This window comes from Polypterus senegalus, chromosome 2 (assembly GCF_016835505.1).
Source record: "Polypterus senegalus isolate Bchr_013 chromosome 2, ASM1683550v1, whole genome shotgun sequence".
Taxonomy (NCBI): domain Eukaryota; kingdom Metazoa; phylum Chordata; class Cladistia; order Polypteriformes; family Polypteridae; genus Polypterus; species Polypterus senegalus.
In genome coordinates, this window is record NC_053155.1 from 193,780,235 (window position 1) to 193,808,229 (window position 27,995).

Genomic DNA, 27,995 nt, shown 5'->3' on the forward strand with positions numbered 1-27,995 from the left:
GTTTTAATTGTTTGTAATAATAGCACTATTCACTTTTACCACCTACCCTTTACTATGTTTGTGTCCTCATTTGCCCGGCTCATCTTAGTAATGTTATTGATGGTGGCGAGTTCAAGCGGCTTCTAGGAGGAACCGGTAGAGTGGAGCCAACCCGCATCATCACAATGTCTGCATTAAAGTATTTATATTGATGATGATAAATTACAGAAATGTTGTAATTAAATGTAAATACTTAAAGTAGTGCCATCGTTTGTACAAATTAGTGTAAACAAGTCCAATCAACTTTTTTTTTTCTTCATTGATGAAGGCAACTGTTACTGAGTAGATCCTACAAATAATTCAATAATTAGGGAATTCAGATACTCCTGTTTGAATATATTTGAGCATAGGTTTAAAGTTGTAAGTGCTACTACTTGTACTTCTGTATTTAATGTGCCTTTGTATGCTTCATTTGTAATCCGTTTTACTCTTTTGCTCATAATGCCTCTGCTAAGCATGCTTTTCTTGTGACTCGTGCACTGATGTAGCCTTCACAGAAGTGTTGTGCTGTGTGTGGAGTGTAACAAAGGGAAAATTAGATCCGGGACACTTAACATGCCTGTAAAGCATATATGAAACACGTACAAAATCACTTTATCTGGTTTTGTGTGGCAGCAAATCATTTGTGCAGGGCTGCATGTATTTTGTGGTTTTCCTTTCTGTTTCTGGTACAAAGTTGAAGTACTTTCAGACACAAATCCGACTTTCCTCTTTGTAAATTAAGCATGCTGATGAAGGCTTTGATACTTTGACTTTGTTGCCATCTTACTAAAACCTGGGAATGGGTGGACACAGGGTAGCAATCCTAGCTTTACCCATTAGTAGCCTGTGAGGCTCAATTGTCAAAAGCCAGAGTGAGCTGGACATGTATTCATAAAACCATGATAAATCAGCATTGAAACAATTTTTTTTTTACAATTGATAACTTCTTGATATTTTGATACTTTTGACAACCCTTGGATGGGGTTTGACATAGTCTGAAATGTTGTTTTTTTTTTTTTAAACAAGGGTCATTTTAGACAGGGTGGTCAAATACTTGAGTTTTTGATATTTAATGTGGCTTTCCAAGGAACATGTTTCTTTTAGGAAAAAAAAATAGCAGATTGCTGTATTTTCAAGTTTCCATGTTGAATAGTTCATGTAATTAAATGATAAATTGACCCATTGTTATTGCCTTATATTTAACATACTTGTACTTAAAGTAACTGCTCCATTAAAAATAGTGATATTGAAATCAAAACAAATTATTCCTATAACAAATTAATTAACTAGCCGACCCGTGGCGTAGCATACGCTGCATAATTATTCATTGGTGGGTGAACACTTCCTGAAAGACACAGTTGTCCAAATTGGGTGGGGTTTAGGATACGACTGTGAGTGAATGAAAAGATGGAACTCTGGAGAGAGCAACATACAATTGTCTTTGACTGAAAACTGGTTTTGGCAGATACAGGCATATCTTTTTGAAAGTTTGGCCCTGTGCCTTATTAATTGTCATTACAAAGGCTAATCTAACAGGAAATTGCGCGTAAAAGTAAAAAGCAAATTTGAATCTGATGGGGTCAGGGAAATCTGGGGAATAAGGACAGTTTGTGAGGTTGGAGCTGCGATAGTTATACACTCCAGTACATTGCGGTTAATGCTGGTAACAGTCAGTCTAGTGCCATTACAGAGACCTCTTGCTGGCATGAGGTTTCTGAGAAGCATGACGACTGAACCAATTTTAATTTTGAGTTTATGTGGAGGCATGCTAGTGGGAGTAAGACTGTTAAGAAATTCTTTGGGGAATGAAAGTTGATCTGCGGGATCGTCTGTGATGATGGAGTCAACGCTGGTGAAAGTAACTTCGTCGGTAGGGACAACTTTCAGTACTTGTTCATTACGATGTAGTGAGTCTTCGTTGGTGACGCTTAATATAGCTTGCGTGCTGAATTTTTCTGGAGTGACAGTTGAGAAGTCGATATCACCTTATAGTTGTTGCACGGGATCAGAATTAAAAGGAAAACAATTTGAAGGTAATGTTACAGCTGTTCCGTTTTTCCCTGTCTCCAACATCAAGGAGCCATTTTGCGAAATGTTGTTCATGAGGAAGAGCTCTCATATTTGTTAGTGCAAGTACATGCATGTGGCGCTACAAAGGTTGCTTGTTAATGCAACTGGCGACCAGTAAGTGCTCGGGAGCCACGCATAATGACGGGGAGTATTTGTCGGAAATCTCCACCCAATAGTATTGTTTTACCTCCAAATGGCTGCGTGTCACCTGTGAGGTCATGTAATAACCTGTCAACTGCCTGGAATGCGTATGCATGTGTCATTGGCGCCTCGTCCCATATTATCAATTTGGATTGCAGAAGATGTTGAACGTGTGGCAAGGTAGGTTTGATGTTGCATGTGGAAGCAGTAGTCGGCTTCAATGGTATTTTAAAAATGGAATGTACAGTACGTCCACTCGTTAACAATGTTTCAGCTATTCCTGTAGATGCTACGGTTTTAGGAATGTCTCCCCTAGCTTTGATGGTATGAATCAGGGTTTTGTAGACAAAGGTTTTCCCTGTTCCTGCAGGACCATCTAAGAAGAAGCATGTTTGTCGTGGATGGGAATCTCTGTATGCAGCGCGTAAACAAACGTGTTTGCTGAGGTGTTGGGGGCAGGCACATGAGCAGACATTGCGCATGCCTCGGGAAGAGGGTTAGATTTGGATGACGGATTATATATATAGATTTTAGGCATTCATAAAAAGTCTGAATATAATCATTGAGATTTAATCTAAGCACAAAACATGCCATTGTGTACAATCAGGACATAGTAAAGACTATTTTATCATGGCAGAGGTAGTGAATTCTGGCCACGGAGTGTCATAGTGGCTGCAAGACATGCTTTACAACCAATTCTGTAATTTGTGGTCGATTTGTGTTATTAGATTAGCTTCTTATTGTAATGGCTCACCTCAAGCTTTACTAACAATTGTTGAAATTCAGTAAAGTGTGACTCTTGATTCACTTTGGCAGCAATAATTATCTTTCTCTGTTTTAATGTGTATATCCTGTGGGAGTTGATTTAGGTTTATTTTTATTTTTTTGTTTTAGTCGTTTTCAGATCATTGACTTATGTATTAAGTTCATTTTTTAAAATTGTAAGCAAAATGGTGCTTAAATGACAAGATTATTATTAACAGCTAGCTGGCAAACCTGTTTTGCAATGTGTACAAGCTTTTGCTCTAGCCAGCTCCATAATACAAAGAAAATTTTGTTTAACACAAGATTTCATGGTTAATCAGGCATTCTACTCCACCTCTGTATTCAATTTACAGTGTTAGAAATTCCCACCTCTAATTCAGTAATTGAAAAAAATTATATATGTTTTGTGAATTCCTTCAACCTTAAAACTTTAGTAAAGGCTTGTGTACCCTATCAAAGTTTAGTCTTGAGATTACATTATGCTTTTGGTTGACTTTTTTTTTTTTTAAACTTTCTTCCCAATAGGTAATGCAATGGTCCCTGCAAAACATCCAGTGTTTGAGGTGGTGCTTTCTTATTCAGATTTATGCTGGATTTCCATTATTGCTGAGAAAGCAATAATTTCTTCTCTTAAAACAACAACATAAGCGGACAAAATTGCAAAAATCTGCCCTGTTTCGAGTATGACAGCCACGACCCGTGGCTCTCCAGTTGGAGGGAATGATACTCAGGGCCAAGCTCCAGATGGACAGTCTCAGCCTCCTCTCCCACAAAACCAGGTAAGCCATAAATTAAAAAAAATAAACTAAGTAAATTAATAGATGTTGAAACAGGTTCAGATTATACTGCAGTTGTATTGTCAATACCTTAATTTACTATTTTAAAAAAAACAAAAAAAAAAAACATATATAGTATTGCTCTGCTTTCTGTTTGAGTGAGGTGCAAATGCATCTTGGAGAAGCTGATAGTTCATTTTACAGCTGAACAGTTATTTTCCTTTTTTAACTGCGTAGGCTATAAGCTTGAATGTAACTTGAGGGAATGCACCTCAAAACTTAAATTCAAATGCATTATTTTTATTTTGTGTTTTCTGCATTACAACCCAGTTCACTATATGTAAACTGCAGTTCTGCTGTGATCTTTCAGTGATTGAAAAGGAACGTTTAGCATAATGTTTGTGTTTGTTGTAATGCTATGCTATTAAACTTCATTAATTAGGAAATGTGTTTGATTTGTTGCATGGATAATGCATTGCATTTGTTTTTGTCTTGTTTTTATCAACTGACGTTAACACATGTACATAATTATGATTTTGTAATATACTGAAAACACACAGTGTTTCCTATACTTTTAAAAGCCATAAACTAGACTGTGAATGGAAATAAAAGTTGTAAGTTTACCAGTCTGCATTGACTATATTTTTTAAAGTTTATAAGAAAGAAACCTACAAGGCATACTCTTATTACTTTTCCAGATTAATATAAAAATATTTATAACCCTTACGATAGATTGTAAACAATAGCTAATTTAGAAGATAAATATGAAATGACTGTACCACTTCCTCTTAATCCTGGCACCAATAATTTTGTGTTTATTTTATAATAAACTACATAATATAAGATTACAGATTGAACAGTGAACTTCCAAATGTAGTAGCATATTACCCCTTATTTTTCCATTGTTGATGCAGTACTGCAGTTCTGTATGATTGTTATATGGGTCTTCTGTCAATACTTGTATTACTTAATGAAACCACAGATTTCGACTCGATTGGAATGCCGTAGGGAAATTATTATTTTAACTCAATTGGGATGTCACAAGGTCCAACCCCCTTATGCCTCAACGTGATCTGGGATTCAGGTGGACAACCCCCACCTTATTTGATTGGACATGGTCGGGACTTCACAAAAGATAAGCTCCCCCTGCCTAATCATTACTTCATTGATTGCACACTTCATGCTATCAAGGGGAAAGTTTGACTAAAATTGTATTTAATGCACATTCTGCACTTTTCATTCTTGTCTCACTCTCCTAAGTAATCAAGTGACCAAAACAATAGACGACTCCATCAAGAAATATTACTTTAATGATTTAATTATTTTGAAACATAAAAGAAATTAAATGACTGTAATCATTATTTGCACAAATTAACAAGTACTGTATTGTATTGACCCCCATCTTTTTGACATTCACTGCACGCCCAACCTACCTGGAAAGGGGTCTCTCTTTGAGCTGCCTTTCCCAAGGTTTCTTCCATTTTTCCCTACAAGGGTTATTTTTTTTTTTTGTCGTTTTAGAGAGTCAAGGCTGGGGGGCTATCAAGAGGCAGGGTCTGTTAAACAACAACAACAACAACAACATTTATTTATATAGCACATTTTCATACAAACAGTAGCTCAAAGTGCTTTACATATTAAAGAATAGAAAAATGAAAGACATAATTATAAAAAAATAAATCAACATTAACATCGAATAAGAGTAAGGTTCAATGGCCAGGGGGGACAGAAAAAACAAAAAAAACTCCAGACGGCTGGAGAAAAATAAAATCTGTAGGGATTCCAGACCATGAGACCAGTCCCCTCTGGGCATTCTACCTAACATAAATGAAACAGTCCTCTTTGGATTTAGGGTTCTCACGGAAGGGCTTGATGATGATGATGGTCACGTAGACTTCTTCCTTTTAATCCGTCCATCATTGTTGGAGCATCATGAAGCTTTGAGTAGGTGGAGGTGGCGCAGGCCACCACCACAAAGAAACCGGAAAAAGAAACAGAAAAGAGAGTAGGGGTCAGTACCGATTTTAGAGCCACCATGAATAGTTGTTATGATGAATTGAACATACAGAGTATCAGGATTAAGTTAAATTACGATTAAAATGAAGTTATAAAAAGGCCATGTTAAAGTAATGTGTTTTCAGCAGTGTTTTAAAGTGCTCTACTGTATCAGCCTGGCGAATTCCTTTTGGCAGGCTATTCCAGATTTTAGGTGCATAACAGCAGAAGGCCGCCTCACCACTTCTTTTAAGTTTTTTAAAGCCCATTGCGGCACCACTTGTGTGATTTTGGGCTATACAAAAAATAAACTGTATTGTAAAGTAATTCTGATATGAATATCATTTCATATAATGTGTACTGCTCATAATATCTTAATAATAATAATAAGATTATTAAGATTGATGCGCTATAAACATTAAAGGGAATGCCAGTTACATTGAAGGTGATTTCATTGAAACAATTATCTGATCACATATACATACAAAAAAGATAGCATGAAACGATATAAAAATAATACAGTTCAATAATATTTTTGCACCAATTCTAGCATATTTTGTAATTTTTGGAATGATATGTTTAATACTTTCTAGAATGGTGATGAAATTGATTCTGATTTGTTTAAATTGTATTTTTTGTTTATAAACATTGATAGATAATATAGTTCATATTTGTTATTCATGTATTTCTTAATGATGTTGATTAAAGTCTTATAAATAAAGTATAAATTAAATAAAAATGGCAGATTATGGAAGGTTTTCACAGTGAATAAAATAATCACTCCTGTGTAACCTTATTTTAAAAAATTATATAAATAGAGACTGAGTCGTCAATCAGCTACAATCAGCTACATGGGAATGAAGGAGGAGGAGGTGGTGAAGGCTGTAGGGGATAGATTATATAATACTACAAAAAACAAAAATACAAAAAATCCCATTTCCACTTTCCACTACCATTGGTCTTTTTAAGATTTTCTGAGGTTTTTCTGTGAAGCTCGCAGTATTCGGGTGAAAAGATCAAAAACGTGACTTAAACAAAGTGAATGAAAACAAGTGAGAAATATTCTGTCGATTTGAAGTGGCTACAGCTACGAAGAACAAAGAATTGTGGGAAATGAAGGTTTCCTGCCCATTGAACTGTTCTATTTGCACTGTGAAAATTTGAAATTAAAATTGCAAAGTGGGAAATGAAAATTCAATGAGCAGCAGGTGGTGTTATACTTTTCACTTTTGCAGCTTCGTTGCTGTTCAGGCTAAAAAAGAAGTTGCAAATGCTGTTATTTCATTTTATTTTTTAATTTTTGCAGTGTTCTTGCATGTAGACTGAAATTGCAAAAGAGAGATTGCATTTTGATTGTATCATTTTAATTTTCATTTCCTTTTTTGCAGAAAATACCTTCCATAATCAGGCAAGAGCAGGCAATCAAAAGAAAGTTTCATCCAATGAATCAGAAAAGATTCAAATCAGTTGACCCTGAGGGTACAAAATCAGTCAAGGCAAAGTCCATAAAAATAAATCAAAATTCAATGCAAAATGTAATCAGTTGCATCCATGTACAGTAAGAGAAAGTGAAAGAAGTGCAGAGTTTAATGAAAACTGTTGTTCAACAGGTAGGAGTGGCAGCAACATGTGTGCGCCAGCATTCCCTTACATAAGTTGTTTTCTGCTGGTCCGCAAAAAAGCAGGCATCACAATTGTATTAATACTGTTATTGCCTATTACTGGTCCACGAAATACTGACTATGAATTGTCACCAGTCCCTGGAGTGATTGTTACCGTTGAGATCCCCAGGTCCACAAAGAGATTCTGTATATATTAAAAATAAAAAAAAAATCCCCTTGTCAAAAAGGATGCAAACCACTGTAACTTAACTGTACAATGATAAAATACAAGCAGGATAAACAAAGCATTTTCAAGATATGAATGAAGTACCTTGTGCCGTAACTGTTTCAGTCTCACTATAATTTACTAGGGTGACCGCATGTCTCTGTGACGGGGACAGTCCTGAGCTCATATGCATCACAATAAACAACTGAAGAATATCAAAATGTCTTGGTTTTAATAGGGTGGTCATCAAATAAAGTTTTCAAGTATCCCATACATTGCTTCACTGAAACAAACATTGTCACAGTATATTTACAACAGCATGCATGAACTTCAAAGAGGGAAATCCGCTTGATTAATACCTTATATTTAACCAACAATGCAACAAGGAACAAGAGACAGACAAAAATGGGACACAGTTGTTTATTTGTTTATACTTCAAGCACTTTGTTGAATTTTATGTATTTATTATTTAAAGTTTGTTTTTCCTTCCTTCCCTGTGCCTTGATCCCCCTCTGAAAATGATGAGATAAAGCAAACATTATGAGGGAAGTCTTTATGCGTGGGCATACATGCTTCAATAGTGTCTTGGTTTGGGACTTTAAAAATCGGCTTACTTTATAATTTGCCTTCAGACTTCTACATTCGCCTGATATCAATAATGGTCACTGGCTGTAATAAAGCTTGCCTGTTACTACTTTTATTGTCTAATATTCATCATAAATAGCTGTGCAAGTCCTATTTAATGAAAATTTCTATAGCCAGACATGCCCAAGCACAGAACAAATCCCAAAATTTATTTATTTATTTAGGTTATGTTAAGTGGCACCTACAAATTGTCACTGTATATGAATATGGGATGTGTATGTATTTATGTAGTTGTGTTAGTAAGAGTGATAGACTAGCATACTGTCCAGTCTTGTTTTCAGCCTTTTGCCCTGTTTTGGTGTGATAGCCTCTAGATTCCACAACACTGAAATGGATGGAAAATTTCTTGAACCTGCCAATCAGGGCTGCATTTCCTGCGCAGCCCTCAAACACACCTGAATTTTACACCATGTGTATATTTTGTAACTTGTTTAAAACTACCAGTACAACTTTCATCCTTAGCCATTCTGTCTCTCTAACTCAAGGTATTGCCTTTATGTGCAATTTTAAGTTCTATTCCAAGTTGGTTGTAAGGGAAACGCTTGGTGGCATTCCATGGATTTACGCCTAAGTAGCTCATAAGCCCAAGATGAATTCCAGAGTCTCCTTATCCAAGTTGACTATATTCTTTCAACTAACTTCTTGTATAGGTGTAAGACCAACTTGTGAAAATTTTCAGTTAATTTCCTGCTGTTTGCATAACATTATAATACTTTAATTAGGTAGCTGCTTTAAACTCTTGAATGGAGTACAAAGATCATTATTTGAAATGTCAGACAGTTAATGATGACATTGATCTTTTTAACCAAATATCAAGTTTTTCAACTTTTCACAATTTTTTTGTAGAAGATGGTTGTGAGTAAAGAAATGATTGGCTGTTTATATGATGTGTGTTATGTAAAATTATTTATAGATGTTGGATGCTACATATTACTAACTGCAGTTCAGTCCTTATGATGAACTTCCCTCCCATCCTGAATATACCGTATATTATGAATGCTCCTTCCATGAGTTATAGGTAATTTTGATAGATAGATAGATACTTTATTAATCCCGATAGCTGGTACCCAGCAGCATATGCATCAGGGACTTTCTAGAGGTTCTGATAAGCCATTTAAAATTTTTGCAATGCTGAGGTCTTTTTTATTTATGTATTTTTTTCATGCATTTTTTTTTTTCTTCAGACATCTTCTCCAAACTCATCAAATGAGAACTCTCCAGTGAGTCCTCCAGATGAACAGGGACAAGGTGATTGTCCTCCTCAACTGGAAGAGGAGGAACCAGCCTTCCCTCACACTGACTTGGCCAAGCTGGATGATATGATAAACCGGTACATAGATTTTATATAATTGCAGTTTTCTTGGTCTTATTCAAAACCTAATTTTGTGTAAAAATTCAAGATGTATTATTATTCTTTGTGTGCTGTTTTGTTTTTAAAAAATATTGAAAAAATAATTTCCTTTACTGGGACCCTGAATTGGATTTAGTGTGTTAAAAATGTTATGTCCATTGAAATTTTGATTAGTTAATGTTTAACCAAATAATCACTTATGTGGGGCTTCGAAAAGTTTTTACATTACTAGGGGGATTTGCCCCCTGCTCGTGTCGCTTGACCACCCACTACCCCCCAACCCCCACCAGGGTGCATAACACACCATCTTCGTGTCTCTGCCGCTCGCATTGTGAAGAGGAGGGTTAAATGCACGTTAAGCAGATGCGATCACTCCTCCGAAACCCCCTCTTAAATGTTGATACACTGGGAAACAATTACATTTATTTTTTACCTTGTCTTTGCTTGATCATCTGTTGGCTTCCTGCCGTGCTGTGTGATCTGCATGTTGCGCAGCGATTCGAACATTTAAAAACCTGTACAGTAGCTGTCCTTTTGTCTCACTGTCTTGTCTTAAGGGATGTTAGTGTCTCCAAGAAAATCACATCTTGTCTCCTTACAAGCCTTCCAAGGTTTTTTTTTATAATAGAGAGATTACAAAATATTTTAAACTCACTCACTCACTCACTCACTCATTCTCCAACTTCCCGTGTAGGGTAGAAGGCTGAAATTTGGCAGGCTCATTCCTAACAGCTTACTTACAAAAGTTGGGCAGGTTTCATTTCAAAATTCTACGTGTAATGGTCATAACTGGAAGCTAATTTTCTACATATACTGTAATGGACATGAGCTCGAATGCCGTGGGGGCGGAGTTTCGTGTGACATCATCACGCCTCCCACGTAATCACGTGAACTGACTGTCAACGCAGTACGTAGAAAACCAGGAAGAGCTCCAAAAACCGCTGAAGAAAACATGCATTATATAATTCAGAAGGCAGCGAAACAATAAGAAGCGAGCGAGTGACATATACAACCATATTCATGAGTGCTGCTACTTCGGAAACAAAGCACGGTGTAAACCTAAACTTTAAATTAAGTTCATAGACAGGTTGCCACTGGCGTTTGGCATGCCCACGGGTAATGCGGGATACAAGTTTAATGAGAGGACGCAGGATATAAATGAGAGTTTTGATCACTTTGTAACTAAGTTAAAATTGCAGGTGAGGGGCTGTGCTTATGCAAATTCCGAGGGACTGTGTTTGTGGGGGATTGACAGTTAAGGCGGTTGGGGGAGTCACGTCATCATCTCCCCTCCCATTCACCTCATTTTGCTCTGAGCTGCGCTCAGCAGCTAACGCAGTGTTATGACTTTGTGACGCTGCCACCAAATACTCACAGAAAATTCCACAAGTTAATACACACGCTGTGTCTAGAGTTTCTCCACACTGAATCCTCCAGGCACTACTTGCAGAAGGTTACATTGACAATCGTGTTATTTTTAAAATAGTTCCTTTTCTTAGCACAAGCACAGCTGAGAAGCTTCGATGCATGTACTCCATAACGCGTTAAAAATCACGCAATTATTCACAAGCAAAGGGGAACTTCTGTCAATGCATGATTTCCTGGTACCCCGATTACATTGATCAGCGGTTCCCGATTCATTTTAGCCTCGCACCCTCCCAAATATGAAAAAATATGAGGTTAACACAGAAAAACAGATCACCAATTGAATCTTTATGAATAATCGATTCACCATCAATAATTGTTTTGGTAAAGCCATACTCAATGTAATCCTCCTTCCATTTTATAATTTTTCCCGCCACTAGCCATGATTAAATGAACGGTAAAAAAGTAAGAGCGAAGCGAGGGTGATTTATTCAGGCAGGCAGGCGACAGCTCAATAGCTCGAATTTGGATATAAGTAACTTCTATTTAGTCGCCAGAAATATCTTTGTTAGGAATGGAAGTTGAATTTAGTCTTTAAATTTCTATGGTAAAGAAAAAGTTATGCAATGATGACTAAATTTAACTATATAAAGTCAAAACTTGTATATATAATAAAGTCATTCGCGAATATATAAAGTCGAAACTTGATTATATAAAGTCACTGTCGGAATAAATAAAGTCAAAACTTTAATATATAAAGTCAGCGTCGGTATATATAAAGTCAATACAGTAATCCCTCGATCAAGGGTTATTCCAGACCCCCATAATAGGTGAAAATCCTCGAAGTAGAAACCATATGTTTGTATGGTTATTTTTATATATTTTAAGCCCTTATAAACTCTCCCACACTGTTAACATTATTAGAGCCCTCTAGACATGAAATAACACCCTTTAGTCAAACTTTTAAACTGTGCTCCATTACAAGACAGAGATGACAGTTCTTTCTCACAATTAAAAGAAAGCAAACATATCTTTAAAGGAGCGCCGTCAGGAGCAGAAAATGTCAGAGAGAGAGAGCTCGCAAAGAAAAGCAAACAATCAAAAAATCAATACATGCTTTTAAGTATACAGAAGTACTGCGATAAAGCAGCATTTTGTAGAAGAGCGTCCGTGTCCTCTGTGCAAACAGCCCCTCTGCTCACACCCCCTCCGTCAGGCAGAGAGAGCGAGAAAGATAGAGAGAAGCAAACAAGCGCCACGCGGGAAGCATATCTTATAGCATTGAGGAGTTTTAGTTAATATGTAATACATGCTCTGATTGGGTAGCTTTTAAGCCAACCACCAATAGCATCCCTTGTATGAAATCAACTGGGCAATCAAACTGAGGAAGCATGTAACCTAAATTAAAAGACCCATAGCAAGGGATTACTGTGCTTGTTTCTGAATATATAAAGTCAAAACTTGAATATATAAAGTCAGTGCTGGAATATATAAAGTCAAAACTTGAATATATAGCCTAAAGTGATTCCCAAATATATAAAGTCAAAACCTGAGTAAATAAAGACGGCGTTGGAATATTTCGGAATACAGGCTACAAAGTAAATGCTGCAATGTATAAAGTCAAAACTTCAATATATAAAGTCAGCGTTGGAATATGCAAAGTCAGTGCTGGAATATCCATCCATTTCCCAACACGTTGAATCAGACCACAGGGTCACGGGGGTCTGCTGGAGACAATCCCAGTCAACACTGGGCGCACGGCAGGAACCAATCCTGGGCAGGGCACATGCATCATTTTCAAAACATTAACTGAACAGTGTTTTTTTAATTTATTTTTCTGAATACGTTTTTGTTAACTTAGTTCAGTTCAGAGTCGTTTCAATCAATAGATTTTGACTTTCACTTTATATATTCAGGAGTGAGTTTATATACTCCGATGTTGACTTTATATAATCAGGAATGACTTTATAAATTCCGATGCTGACTTTATATATTCAAGTTTGACTCTATATATTTCGACAGTGACTTTATATATTCACAAAATCAATTTATTTGCCTGTTTGGCACCCCATAGTATGTTTGTGTGTGTGTATATATATATATATATATATATATATATATATATATATATATATATATATATATATATATATATATATATATATATATATATATATATATATACATAAACTGCTTAAAAAAATTAAAGGACCACTTTGAAACACATCAGATCTCAATGGGAAAAAGAAATCCTCCTGGATATCTATACTGATATAGACTGGGTAATGTGTTAGGAACGAAAGAATGCCACATAGTTTGATGGAAATGAAAATGATCAATCTACAGAGCCCTGAATTCAAAGACGCCCCAAAAATCAGAGTGAAAAAATTAAGTGGCAGGCTAGTCCATTTTGCCAAAATTTAATTGCAGCAACTCAAAATTGTACGCAGCACTTTGTATGGCCCCTGTGTTCTTGTATACATGCCTGACAACATCGGTGCATGCTTCTAATGAGATGACAGATGGTGTTGTGGGGATCTCCTCCCAGATCTGGACCAGGGCATCACTGAGCTCCTGGACAGTCTGAGGTGCAACCTGGTGGCATTGGATGGACCAAAACATAATGTCCCAGAGGTGTTCTATTGGATTTAGGTCAGGAAAGTGTGGTGGCCAGTCAATGGTATCAATTCCTTCATCCTCCGGGAACTGCCTGCATACTCTCACCACATGAGGCCAGGAATTGTCATGCACCAGGAGCCACTGTACCAGCATAGGGTCTGACAATGGGTCCAAGGATTTCATCCTGATACCTAATGGCAGCCAAGTTGCCTTTGTCAAGCCTGTAGCGGTCTGTGTGACCCTACATGGATATGCCTTCCCAGACAATCATTAACCCACCACCAAACTGCTCATGCTGAATGATGTTACAGGCAGCATAATGTTCTCCATGGCTTCTCCAGACCCTTTCACTTCTATCACGTGCTCAGGGTGAACCTGCACTCATCTGTAAAAAGCACAGGGCACCAGTGATGCATCTGCCAATTCTGGTATTCTATAGTGAATGCCAATCGAGCTGCAGTGGCAGTGCTCATCCTGTTCCTCCTTGCCCAAAGGAGCAGATACTGGTCCTGCTGATGGGTTATGGACCTTCTATGGCCCTCTCCAACTCTCCTAGAGTAACTGCTTGTCTCCTAGAATCTCCTCCATGCCCTTGAGACTGTGCAGGGAGACACCGCAAACCTTCTGGCAATGACACGTATTGATGTGCCATCCTGGAGAAGTTGGACTACCTGTGCAACCTCTCTAGGGTCCAGGTATCGCCTCATGCTACCAGTAGTGACACTGACTGTAGCCAAATGCAAAACTAGTGAAGAAATAGTCAGAAAAGATGAGGAGGGAAAAATGTCAGTGGCCTCCACCTGTTAAACCATTCCTGTTTTGGGGGTCATCTCATTGTTGCCCCTCTAGTGCATCTGTTGTTAATTTCATTAACACCACAGCAGCTGAAACTGATTAACAACCCCCTCTGCTACTTAACTGACCAGATTAATATCCCATAAGTTTCATTGACTTTATGCTATACTCTGATTAAAAAGTGTTCCTTTAATTCTTTTGAGCAGTATATATATATATATATATATATATATATTAATATATTATATATATATAATATATATATATATTAATATATATATAATATATATTAATATATTATATATATATTTATATATATATATATATATATATATATATATATATATATATATATATATATATATGCCAGCAGCACTCATGACAATGACAAAACAATTACATTCTCAATCATGTTATTATTAAAATATTTCGTTTTCTTTTTACTCTGGGGGAAAAAAAGAGCCAAATATATGTGACATTTTTAATAAATCATTGTATGACTTGAATAGTACCAATCAGAAAACGTCATCGCACTAATGCAATATTATTTGAAAACAAACAGATCGGGTGTGAATTTGTTACTTGTAAATGTTAGCTTTTTTCACTTTTATTTTCTCTGTCTCATTCACGCTCTCCCTGCCCTCCTGATCTGACCCTAGCTAACTAACAGTGCCAGCATAAATTCTCAAGAGACGGCGGCAACACAGCTCCAGGATGCTTGCATTTCAGATGCTCATGCATCGCGGTGGTGCTGCCATGAAAAGAAAGGTCTGCTTTGCATAATCTGCATTGAACTTTTTTTCTTTTTCGGTAAAGTGCTCCCACACTTTAGAAAGTTTCTCTCTCAATTTTTTTCCCATCTCCTTCCCCCTCCTCTATCTGACTCGCCATTGCAACCACATTTATTTTCCTCTATATTCTTCTTCTCCTCAGACATCGTTCTTCGTTGGTAGGACTGTGTGCAGTCTTGACAAACAATAGCAAATGATACTGCCCCCAGACTTTCATGTAGTGCATTGCAGTTACAAACACCAATGTTGTTCTTTGTGATTGGAGCCTCTGTTGATGGTTCTGTTTATGACGTGTCAACAGTATAAAATCCGCGTTGACAATTTTTTGTAGTCGACGTCGTCGATTATGTCGACTAATCGTTGCAGCCCTAGCCAGATGGCACTTAAGTGTTATGTTTTTGTGAAAGTGTTTTTTATTATTTTTAAATGTATTTATAGTTTCTTAATGGTAACCGATTAAACATAAAAGACAAGTGTTTGATTCTTACTTTGGACTAAATGCAAGGCTATGCTACTGTTCAAAATTTCAGGTAGTAGCGTTGATTAATTATTTGATGGCTATCAGAAATGTAATGGAAGTAATTTTAATGGATTTACTTTATTATTTCAGACCTCGATGGGTGGTTCCAGTTTTACCAAAAGGTGAATTAGAAGTTCTTCTTGAAGCTGCTATAGATCTTAGTAAAAAGGGTAAGCAACTGTTAGTAAATAATTCTGTATTTTGTTGTTTAAATGACTAGAAACCATCCATCAAACACTTAACTTTACTCTACAAAGAAGTGAAAATCTCATTCGACGTTAGAAATATCCTGTGTGCACAATTAATCATTACTTGTTAAAGTTTGAAAAATACGTACTGTACAAATACTGGTATGTTGCAAAACATCAGATTTTTAATTCTACCATGGTAAGCAGTTTTGGTCATACTGCTCACTCCCATCTGAATATTGTTATCTAGGTATTGCTGTTATTTGACTTTTTTTTTTTTTTTAAATAATGTGATAATTCTGTGCCGATATTTTATACATACATACTGTACATACATACAAATCTCGTAAACCTATATTTTATTTACAATTTAATATAGAAAATATAAATGTTTAAAACTGCGAAAATGTACCAAGTTAAGAAAAAAAGTGTGGTCATTTTGAAATTGATGGCAGCAACACCTCTCAAAAATGTCAGGATTCCGCCATGTTTACCACAGTGTAGCATCCCCTCTTCTTTTAACAACAGTCCGTAAATGTCTGAGAACTGAGGAAACCAGTTGCTATACTTTTGGGAGATTAATGTTGTCCCATTTTTGTCTGATCAAAGGATTTTAATTGATGAGATATTCACAACTATAGTCTTCATAATTTTATATTGAGGAGTTATTCTGAAATTGTTCCATAATATTTAGACACCGTTTTTTTGCAGATTGGTGAACCTCTGCCATTCTTTACTTCTGAGAGACTCTGAGTCTTTACGATACTCTTGTTATACCCAGTCATATTGCGGACATGTTGCAAATTCACCTAATTAGTTGCAAAATGTTCCTGCAGCTGTTTCTTTTTAGTACCACTTACTTTTCCAACCTTCTGTTGCCCCTCCCCAACTTTTTTGAGATGTGTTACTGCCATCAAATTCAAAATGAGCTAATATTTTTCATTTTTGAAGATCTTGTTGTCAGACCTTGTCAATGTATACACAACTGAAAATTGCTGGACATGTCACATTTAATGACTGCATGCTGAACTTCCAGCAAAGTCATGCTTACCCCATTTTGTGACAGTCAGTAATGTGTCTCCTGACAGAGCTGGTGCTATACAAATGGTTAGGAACCGCAAGTTTAGCTGCAGTTATGGTCATTTTTCTTTTTGCCATCCTGTTGTGGTATGTAAAAGATCAGACAGGTGAGCCTCCTGTGTTCCTTATTCTTCATCGCTGCATTATGAGTTGTGATTCTGGATTGGTCTTCATTGGTTGTCAGGTCTCATGCACACAGAGCAACTAATGACCTAATCAGACCTGTTTCATTTTTTGAGGAGTAAGTCATGGACTAGCTGGAGTGAGTCTTTGACATTACACAACTGGCTTCACGGGATTGTGCCGCTGACTGCCTGGCTAGGATTATGTAAATGAAGGCTGAGGCTGAAAATTGCTGAGTTGGTCATAAGAAAGGATGAGTTACTTTCTCTTTCTTTGACCTGAAGTTATATGTAATTTAAGTTATTTTTCTTTTTTTGTCTGCATTCATATGTATCATTTTTGTAAATATGGACATTTTAGCCTTTCTAATTTTTATTACTTACCCATCCTTCTGGTTTAGGTTAAAAATGTATTTTGAAAGCATTTGATGTGCATAACAAAAACTAAAAAACATGCACAACCACACAAAAAACTGTCTGAAATCAATTGTTAAAATCCCCAAATGTAATGTTGTTTGGGGTGTGGGAATTAAATCACTTTTAGCTGTGTCTAATAAGAGCTGAGTGATTAACAATGTAAGACTGAAAGAAAATGGGAATACTTCAAAATCGTTAAATTCCTGTAGGTGCTACGCCAAGAAAAAACATGGAAACACCTGGTTTAGAGATATTGTGTGACACTTAATCAAATATGTGTCACTTGTCTTCTATAGTTAAGCATTTGCAGCAAATTAAAAGGTTCATTATTATACAAAATTATGCTGTTTGGCTACAGTTGACAGATATGCAAGCTCACCCTATGCTTCATTTTGTTGCGTTTATATTAGTAGGGGACTTGACCAGATTGTGCAACATTTTAGGGGACCTTGACTTAAAGTATGGTAATTCTTGATCTGAACTATTCTATTAACTATTACAGACAAAACGTATGATGCTTATCTTTGATTTAAAGTTCTACTGGATGGTTCAAAGGACAAAAATTTCAATAGCTATACATTTTAGTGCTAGCAGCTTCAAATGTTGAAGTACAACATCCATTGCTTATCACTTAATAACAAAACTTGCATGATGCTGATGTTAAAACATCAAACACTAGGCAGCAAAATCTGAGGCAGACTACAATCCATATATGTACAAGTTGACTTATGTCCATGAATGAAACAAAATTCAAAGTCATGTGGCTTTATTGTCATATATAAAAATATTGCAGCATATGATGTCACAAAACAATATTCCTGAAGGACTGTGGTGCAACATCTATATAAACACAGGACTAGTGGAAGATAGGTAAAGAACTACACTTGTAAGAGCCAATCTTAGAAAGTTAATGTTAAATTCACATCTTACTTCAATAGAACATCAGTTTCTCATACTAATTTAAAATATGATATAGTCTTTTCCCCAGTTTAAGTTAACATGAAATAGAATTTTCTTTGCTATGGCTTTAAAACTGCGTGTTCATTAATCTCATTAGCATTACGTTTTTCCTAAAAAGAAAAAAATAAACAAACGTATAAAGAGTTGCTTGAAAAATTACATTTATTAAATCTCATCATTCTACTGTAAAACATGCGAAACACCAAAAGTACCAAGGTGGCTGAAAAATGTTTCTTACAAGACTCCATTATGAGACTAGGAGAAGATGTATCTGTACGGTTTCCCAGGTAGCACACGGGATACTAATGCAAAATAAGCTTATATTGTTTTCCAAGCGTTGGTCAGATCTAACGCTGTTGGCGCTTTTATAGCCCTAATTTAAATAAAATATAAATATAAATAATCCTTGAGTCTAATGCTTACACGAGATACATCTATATAGTTACCTTAGTGGCACGTGGAACTAACGCTTTTAGCATTGTTTTAACAGCCTGAGTGATGCTTGGGTCTAATGCTAAGGATGTTAAACCAGTTAGGAAATAGTCTCACTGCTACCATGAACTGTTAGATATGTTTCCAGATAGGAGATTGGAATACAATTTTCTGACTGTACTTATTGTTCCACATGTAATATAAGATAAATACGCCTTAAACAGAACTTTTCTTAAAGAAGAGTGTGAATTGTTTTGGTTTAAATCTTACAAAAAACTTTTAAAACAAAAATATTTAGTATTTTGGTTTTGCCACCCTATTGCCATAACTTTCCTATGAAGCAAGCTAAAACCTGCAGAACTTTGGTAATTTTGGACAAACACAGATACAAATTATGTCAGAAAATTGTATGCCAATCTCCAGAATATCCTCTTCCTCTTTCTTGCTTAATTTTTTGTGAAAGTGGCTTGCTTTGAATTTCACTTTAAAAACTTTAAAATCGAAGACACTTGTTTTGTTGTTTTGTTTTTTTTTTGTAACGGCAAGGCTTACTAGTGCCATAAATGTTTGTCTGGTAAGCTACCTTTGAACTATTTTGGACAATTCAGAAACTCTTGTTAAATGCAGCTACTATACTAAAATAGATAAGTGAACACATTAATAATTTCAAATAGTAATAAGTGGTAGCAACAACTAATAAAGAACAACTGTAGTAACAAATGAACTTCATGTAAATAAGCTACTAAGAGCAGATCTTGGGATGGGGGCAGCACAGAGTTAAGAGTCTTGGCAGCCAAAAGGGTAGAAGCTGTTGCAGAACTGGAATTTAGTACTATTTTTTTTTGTAAAGTAGATCACGTCACACTGTAGATCTCTAAATAAAGCTGAACATATAGGAATGAGAGACATTCAGCGAAGTTCTTTTCAATAGACTCATAGAACTCAATTTGACCTTTTACAGAAGCTCTTTGAATACATAGATACATACATAGGTAGGTAGATGAATAAATATACACACAAGCTTTGGTCTGAACACACACCAGAATCACTGTAAAGAAAATTAAAAAGTAAGTTCTGAATCAATCAAAGCGAGGGATTAGCATTAGTATTGCTGTTGGTATAAAGGAGCCCCAGTAGAGTTTCCTAACACACTTCTTCAGAATAATTCAGTGGCTTAAAGGGCTCAGTTTTGCTTTAATTCTCTTCTTAGTTACTACTTCCATGGGGTACAGAGTGTGTGTTATAACTGAACTTGCCCTTTTAATTATCTTGATTCAGCTGGCCTCTCTTAAAGTTATGTTCGCAGCCCAGCACATGACAGTGTAGAAAATCACACTGGACATTACAGAGTTGCAGAAGGTGCGTCATTTCCCACATTAAAGGAACTCGTCTCCAAAGAAAAAAGAGCCTGCTCTGCCCTTTCTTATATAGTTCCTCTGTGTTCTGAGACCAGTCCAACCTGTCATTAATGTTGACCACCAAGTACTTGCTTTAAATTACCTTTGCATACAGCATGTTATATGCTAAAGATTTAGCTGAAAGTACAGATCAATTGCAGTTTGTGCAGCTTAGTTGTACAGTAGTCACATTGTGAATTGGAACTGATGGGCACTGCTGAACTACCTTGGATAAACATGCTGATTAATTGATATTAATAGAGTGCTATTTTTTTGATCAAGTGTGGTAAAAACGTTTATCATTTAAAAGCCCTTTTCATTAATATTTATTCAAATTATTAACTTTTGTAAATATTTTTTATGTTTAACCAACAGTAGATACAAAAATTGTAAATGTAAAACCTCTTGGCAACTGAATATGTAACTTACTAAGATTTCAAATGTTAGAGGCTTTTTTAAAAAAAAAAAATAATAATAATTTCAGGTTTATCATGGGCCAGTGTGTTTATTCGTAACCTTGTAGCTTTTCTACAAAGCCATTCATTGTCCAAATCTGTGTTTCTTGCCTAGGCGTGGAGAGCATTGTCTGATCAGGGGATATTTGCATCTGGGACCTCATATATAAACATTGCGTATACACAAAAGTGTTGCATACGCTCGTTAACTTGCTCACATCAAGATGTAAAAACTAAATTTGACATAAAGCTATGCACCAAAATTAATTGCATATAGTTTACAAATTTAAGGGACATGATTGTAATCAATCTGTAAGATTATAATGGTACAATGAATGGCCAAACTATTCCAACCACCATGGCTGCTTTATCATTGTTAGAAGATATCACAAATGGAAGAATTAGAAGAGAGCATGTATTTACAGATCATACTCATTTCTTGTCCCATGATGATGACTGGCTTCTAAGAAGATATAAATTTCTAAGAGGTATTTTCCTGGAGCTGTGTGCTGTTAGAATACTAGTATGTATACTTGATATAATTCTAATGATGAAATGAATTCATGTATGTATATAAGCTTACCAGCTATAAGCTTAAAAAGCAGATTATTTAAAACTTTTATGAAACATTGAAAAAATCTTTGTTATACATATGTAATCCATCCATCCATCCAGGGTCACACCAGTCCCAGTAAGCATTGAGCGCAAGGCAGGAACAATCCCAGGATGGGAAGCCAGCTCATTGCACGTGGAATGAGAAGTGGCCAGCTGCAGTCAGGTCAGGCCTCAGAGAGATCCGAGCACTTCAGACACTGAGGTCCATAAATTGATGCCCCGTTTTGGAGCCATTCCCCTTGTTTCGATGGTGAACTGATGCCTATATTACACGCCCCTCATGACGATATCAATTCCCTTTAGTTCCTGCACTCAAATGTGTATTCAGCATTTATTAAACTTATAAACTATCGAGGTCTTTCAGTTCTGCATCCGAAGCAGTTGTTTTGGTTTCATATGTTAGAAACAAATTGAACAAAAAATCTTAACATTTTGTGTTTTATAATGTACATTTTATATCTGCCTTTGCCATGTCTCATTCATGAGACTGCACTTTTTAATACGTTATATGTTGCACTCAATGGAGTAGTGGCTCTGTGGCTAAGAATCTACACTGGTAATCAGAATGTTGACCCTGTATAAAAATAGAAAATGCTAAGGAAGAAGATGAAGAAGAGTAAATTATATGCTGTACTCTGCTATGATTAACACTACATATTCGTACATACTGAATGGAATAAACCATATAATTTGGTAAACAGTCAAAATATGTAATACTACATGTCTGACGTTTAGGAGCTCTTTAGAGTACTGTCTTTGTGGTCCTCTCTGTGTTATATCATTAGTTACTGTATTATTACTGGTGTACAAAATTTTAATATTTATATTAACGATGCATTAATTGTGGCATCATGAAAGATTATGTTCTGGGAACTTAAATAATGTAAATTTGTTTATCTTAAATGTTACCAGCATGTCACCTGCTCCACAAGGGCTGCTGATTGATAGAACTCTAGATCACTGCTAAATCCTGATAAAAGACAAATATCGCCCACTATTACACCCCCACCCCAGACAGGCCTATTACCTGTCAAGAGCAGGTAAGAAAAATAGTATGATGCTAGACTAAAGAGGACTGTTTTGATAGTGTAAATTGGGAAATGTTCATAGAGACTCCATCAGATCTAAATGATTATGCAAGTATCATAATGGGATTCATCAGAAAATGTGTGGATGACTGCTTAAGAAAACAGTCTACATTTTTTCATTTAAGAAATAGTGGATAATCTTTGAAATAGTTTACTGAAGATAACACATTCAGTTAATGCACATTCAAACTGAGAAAGGTATTCAAACATAAGTTCCATGCCAGTGTAATGCTTTCATTGTCAGTTTTAAACACTATTATATTGCCTGCAGCACCACTTGATTCATCCTTCTTTGTGTCTGTGAATTACATAAAGAGGAGTTTTCATTGAGTTAATTGAGGGCTTGTTTTAAAGTGAAAATGTCTGGTAATTGAATTTTTTAGGTGCATGTTAAAATAAATCAGGTAGTTTACGAAGATCATATAATTCTTAATAACCCTATGCTGAAATCCCCCAAGTCAATAAAATACCACCCCATTAGTTGTTACATCTACAGGGATTTCCTCTGTCACAAATGTAATTCAAGTCCTTTGTTATAGAGTGCATTTTAATTTTCTTATCATTATTGTAAATGATGGTTAAAGGATAATCATTTAAAAATAACAATTGGCTTAATATATAGGGTGGTCCAGATCTAATTATGCAGTTATCATTACGCTGTAACTTATTAATTTTATCACATAGAAAATCACCTGAAAAATCCCGGACCACCGAGAATTGTGTGAACTGACGACATGAAGAATCGTCTTTGCACTGAACTGGAATTGTCCCTGCATAAATCAAAGTCATTGAGACGATCTGGATATGCATAATTAGATCTGGACCACCCTGTAGAAGTCATGAGTTTTCTGATCTTTAAATTACTAGTTGTTAACATTTATAGAATTGTCACCTCACCCACAAATTGCTTTATTTTTTATCAGGAAAACTTCCAAACTGCAGACAAAGCTTTGTTTGTACAAACCGGATTCCAAAAAAGTTGGGACACTATACAAATCGTGAATAAAAACTGAATGCAATGATGTGGAGGTGCCAACTTCTAATATTTTATTCAGAATAGAACATAAATCACGAAACAAAAGTTTAAACTGAGAAAATGTATCATTTTAAGGGAAAAATATGTTGATTCAGAATTTCATGGTGTCAACAAATCCCAAAAAAGTTGGGACAAGGCCATTTTCACCACTGTGTGGCATTTCCCCTTCTTCTTACAACACTCAACAGACGTCTGGGGACCGAGGAGACCAGTTTCTCAAGTTTAGAAATAGGAATGCTCTCCCATTCTTGTCTAATACAGGCCTCTAACTGTTCAATCGTCTTGGGCCTTCTTTGTCGCACCTTCCTCTTTATGATGCGCCAAATGTTCTCTATAGGTGAAAGATCTGGACTGCAGACTGGCCATTTCAGTACCCGGATCCTTCTCCTACGCAGCCATGATGTTGTGATTGATGCAGAAACCTGAATATACACTGCTCACAAAAATTAAAGGAACACTTTAAAGAAACACATTAGATACATCAGATCTCAATATGAAGTTGGATATCTATACAAATAACGACAGGGCAATGTCTTAGGAACAAAAGGATGCCAAGTCTTTTAATGGAAATAAGAGTTTTCTGCCTACAGACGGCTCAATTGTGTAAACACCCTAAAATCAGAGTGAAATGAAGATGTGGCAGGCTAGTCCATTTTTTCAAAAACTTAATTTCTGCTACTCAAAATGCTTTTCAGTATCTTGTGTGGCCCCACGAGCTTGTATGCATGCTTGACAACGTCGGGGCATGCTCCTAATGAGACGACGGAGGGTGTCTTGTGGCATTTCCTCCCAGATCTGTATGAGGGCATCCCTGAGCTGTTGTACAGTCTGAGGAGCAACCTGGCAGCGCCTAATGGACCGAAACATAATGTCCCACAGATGTTCTATTGGGTTTAAGTCAGGGGATCGTGAAGGCCATTCAATTGTTTCAATTCCTTCATCCTCCAGGTACTGCCTGCATACTCTTGCCACATGAGGCCGGGCATTGTCGTGCATTAGGAGGAAACCAGGACCTACTGCACCAGTGTAGGGTCTGACAATGGGTCCAAGGATTTCATCCTGATACCTAATGGCAGTCAAGATGCCGTTGTCTAGCCTGTAGAGTTCTGTGAGTCGCTCCATGGATATGCCTCCAAGATCATCACTGACCCACCACCAAACCAGTCATGCTAAACGATGTTACAGGCAGCATAATATTCCCCACGGCTTCTCCTGACCCTTTCACGTCTTTCACATATACTCAGGGTGAACCTGCTCTCATCTGTGAAAAGCACAGGACGCCAGTGGTGGACCTGCCAATTCTGGTATTCTATGGCAAATGCCAATTGAGTTCCCCGGTGCTGTGCAGTGAGCACAGGGCGCAGTAGACATTTGGGCCCTCAGGCAACCCTCATGAAGTCTGTTTCTGATTGTTTGGTCAGAGACATTCACACCAGTGGCCTGCTGGAGGTCATCTTGTAGGGCTCTGGCAGTGCTCATCCTGTTCCTCCATGCCCAAAGGAGCAGATACTGGTCCTGCTGATGGGTTATGGGCCTTCTATGGCCCTCTCCAGCTCTCCTAGAGTAACTGCTTGTCTCCTAGAATCTCCTCCATGCCCTTGAGACTGTGCAGGGAGACACAGCAAATCTTCTGGCAGTGACACGTATTGATGTGCCATCCTGGAGAAGTTGGACTACCTGTGCAACCTCCGTAGGGTCCAGGTATCGCCTCATGCTACCAGTAGTGACACTGACTGTAGCCAAATGCAAAACTAGTGAAGAAACAGTCAGAAAAGATGAGGAGGGAAAAATGTCAGTGGCCTCCACCTGTTAAACCATTGTTGCCCCTCTAGTGAATCTGTTGTTAATTTCATTAACACCACAGCAGCTGAAACTGATTAACAACCCCCTCTGCTACTTAACTGACCAGATTAATATCCCATAAGTTTCATTGACTTTATGTTATACTCTGATTAAAAAGTGTTCCTTTAATTCTTTTGAGCAGTATATTTTTCTGCATTGATGGTGCCTTTCCAGACATGCAAGCTGCCCATGCCACACGCACTCATGCAACCCCATACCATCAGAGATGCAGGCTTCTGAACTGAGTGCTGATAACAACTTGGGTTGTCCTTGTACTCTTTGGTCCGGATGACATGGCGTCCCAGATTTCCAAAAAGAACTTCGAATCGTGACTCGTCTGACCACAGAACAGTCTTCCATTTTGCCACACTCCATTTTAAATGATCCCTGGCCCAGTGACAACGCCTGAGCTTGTGGATCTTGCTTAGAAATGGCTTCTTCTTTGCACTGTAGAGTTTCAGCTGGCAACGGCGGATGGTACGATGGATTGTGTTCACTGACAATGGTTTCTGGAAGTATTCCTGAGCCCATTCTGTGATTTCCTTTACAGTAGCATTCCTGTTTGTGGTGCAGTGTCGTTTAAGGGCCCGGAGATCACGGGCATCCAGTATGGTTTTACGGCCTTGACCCTTACGCACAGAGATTGTTCCAGATTCTCTGAATCTTCGGATGATGTTATGCACAGTTGATGATGATAGATGCAAAGTCTTTGCAATTTTTCGCTGGGTAACACCTTTCTGATATTGCTCCACTATCTTTCTGCGCAACATTGTGGGAATTGGTGATCCTCTACCCATCTTGGCTTCTGAGAGACACTGCCACTCTGAGAAGCTCTTTTTATACCCAGTCATGTTGCCATTTGACCTAATTAGTGTTTATTGGTCTTCCAGCTCTTCGTTATGCTCAAATTTTCTTTTTCCAGCCTCTTATTGCTACTTGTCCCAACTTTTTTGGGATTTGTTGACACCGTGAAATTTTGAATCAACATATTTTTCCTTTAAAATGATACATTTACTCAGATTAAACGTTTGATCTGTCATCTACGTTCTATTACAAATAAAATATTGACATTTGCCATCTCCACATCATTGCATTCAGTTTTTATTCACAATTTGTTTAGTGTCCCAACTTTTTTGGAATCTGGTTTGTATTTGAGGTTTATTTGAACATATATCTGAAGTGCAGCTGACAGGGAATTAAAAGGGCATACAAGCAAAATGTATATTAGAGTATTATGCATCAAGGGGTTCTTTATAGTGGAAACTGCCATAGTGGAATACTATGATTAAGTATTTTTGTATAAAATTAAAAAAAAAAAAATGCTTTTAACATAGTAAGTGCTTAGTGGTTGCTTTGTGAATAGTGGTGCCCCTGTGTAAAGTTTGGGTGCAGCAAAAACATAATTATACATCTTGCTGCACAGGCGATCCTCAAATAGGAAAAAGTATTGATTGCAGTAATCTAAAGCCTAATGGAGAAATTTTAAACTTGGAATTTATTTGAAATATTAATGCAGTGTGTCATATAAATTTGTAGTTAGAATATGTTACAGCTCTAGTAAAATTCAGTTTTGCACCTGGAATAGCCTTGCACTAACAGAAAGATCAAATGAGTAAAGAAAGCTCACTGGTACAAGGGTTCCATATGTTTAACAAAGATTGTTTTTCACAGCCAGTGCCCTTGTTTCTTTGGTGAAAAATAGTTTTTCCACTGCTACACTTCAATCTTTTGCATGAGAAAATGATTCCAAACACATGCTGATTTACTTCTTGCCATCATATTTTATTCCTAGCCCTTATTCAAATTTTTAACCATGATCTTAGAGAACAGTACTCATTTGGTACTCAGAAAAAGCTACAGATGATACTTGGTATCAGAAGATTTGGAATGATACAAGTACCAGCGAATAACATTGACATATCCCTACATGCAGAAAATCCCAACAAACCATATCTTGTATTTGTGAAAAAGCTAAAACATTATTAGGATAAGTGCAGAAAGCATTATGATGACAACACGGTGATGATGATGCTCACAAACAGATCCGAAGGCAGGGGTCTAGTGTTGAATGAAAGTATATAATTACTGTATATGCTCGTGGATAAGATGAGAATTTAAGCTCTAAGAATGACCCAAAATTGTGTTCTGCTTGCCTGTTAGCCACAGCTCAAAGTTTTTATTTTAACAATATTCTCCTCAGTTGTATGAAAAAGCCTTAGTCTTTATAGAGACAGTAATTATGACAAGATTTACTGTACACAATATAGTCTCATCTGATGTATCATTCTCTCATTGTAAGACATTTCCCAATTATTTAGGTAACAGAAGTTGTTATTCATTATGTGCCTTGCTTTTCCTAATAACCAAATTAATTCAACAGTCAGTAAAGTTTATAAAACTAGGGGGCTCCGCCCCCTGCTTCCTTTTCTCGCCCACCCCCGTGTTTGGTTTACCTGATATACAATTTAAAGAGATTGTTAATTTCATGGAAATTGCTACATATGCATTATTTTTACTTTTACTTTAAAAACATTTTTTAAAAACAATACTTATCCTTTATTTCTGGCCCCGGGCGTGGTTACATCTCTTTCTCGCAGGACGTATAACGCTGCTCGCGTTGTGAAGGGGGGCGGCTGAACACACGCTAAGGAGATGGCATCAGATCATCTGCTGTCTTTCTGC

At 36.8% G+C, this 27,995-nt stretch overlaps 1 protein-coding gene across 3 annotated transcripts in view; it reads left to right on the plus strand.

The window, feature by feature from the left end:
- LOC120523630 (probable ubiquitin carboxyl-terminal hydrolase FAF-X) overlaps positions 1-27,995 on the plus strand; it is a 377,796-nt gene that overhangs the window by 78,241 nt on the left and 271,560 nt on the right. For all 3 annotated transcript variants that reach the window (XM_039745106.1, XM_039745107.1, XM_039745108.1), the window contains exons 2-4: positions 3,523-3,776; positions 9,425-9,570; positions 15,772-15,851. In XM_039745106.1, the coding sequence (XP_039601040.1) occupies positions 3,681-3,776; positions 9,425-9,570; positions 15,772-15,851 (322 nt within the window). In that variant the 5' untranslated portion in view covers positions 3,523-3,680. The remainder of the gene's footprint in view (positions 1-3,522; positions 3,777-9,424; positions 9,571-15,771; positions 15,852-27,995) is intronic.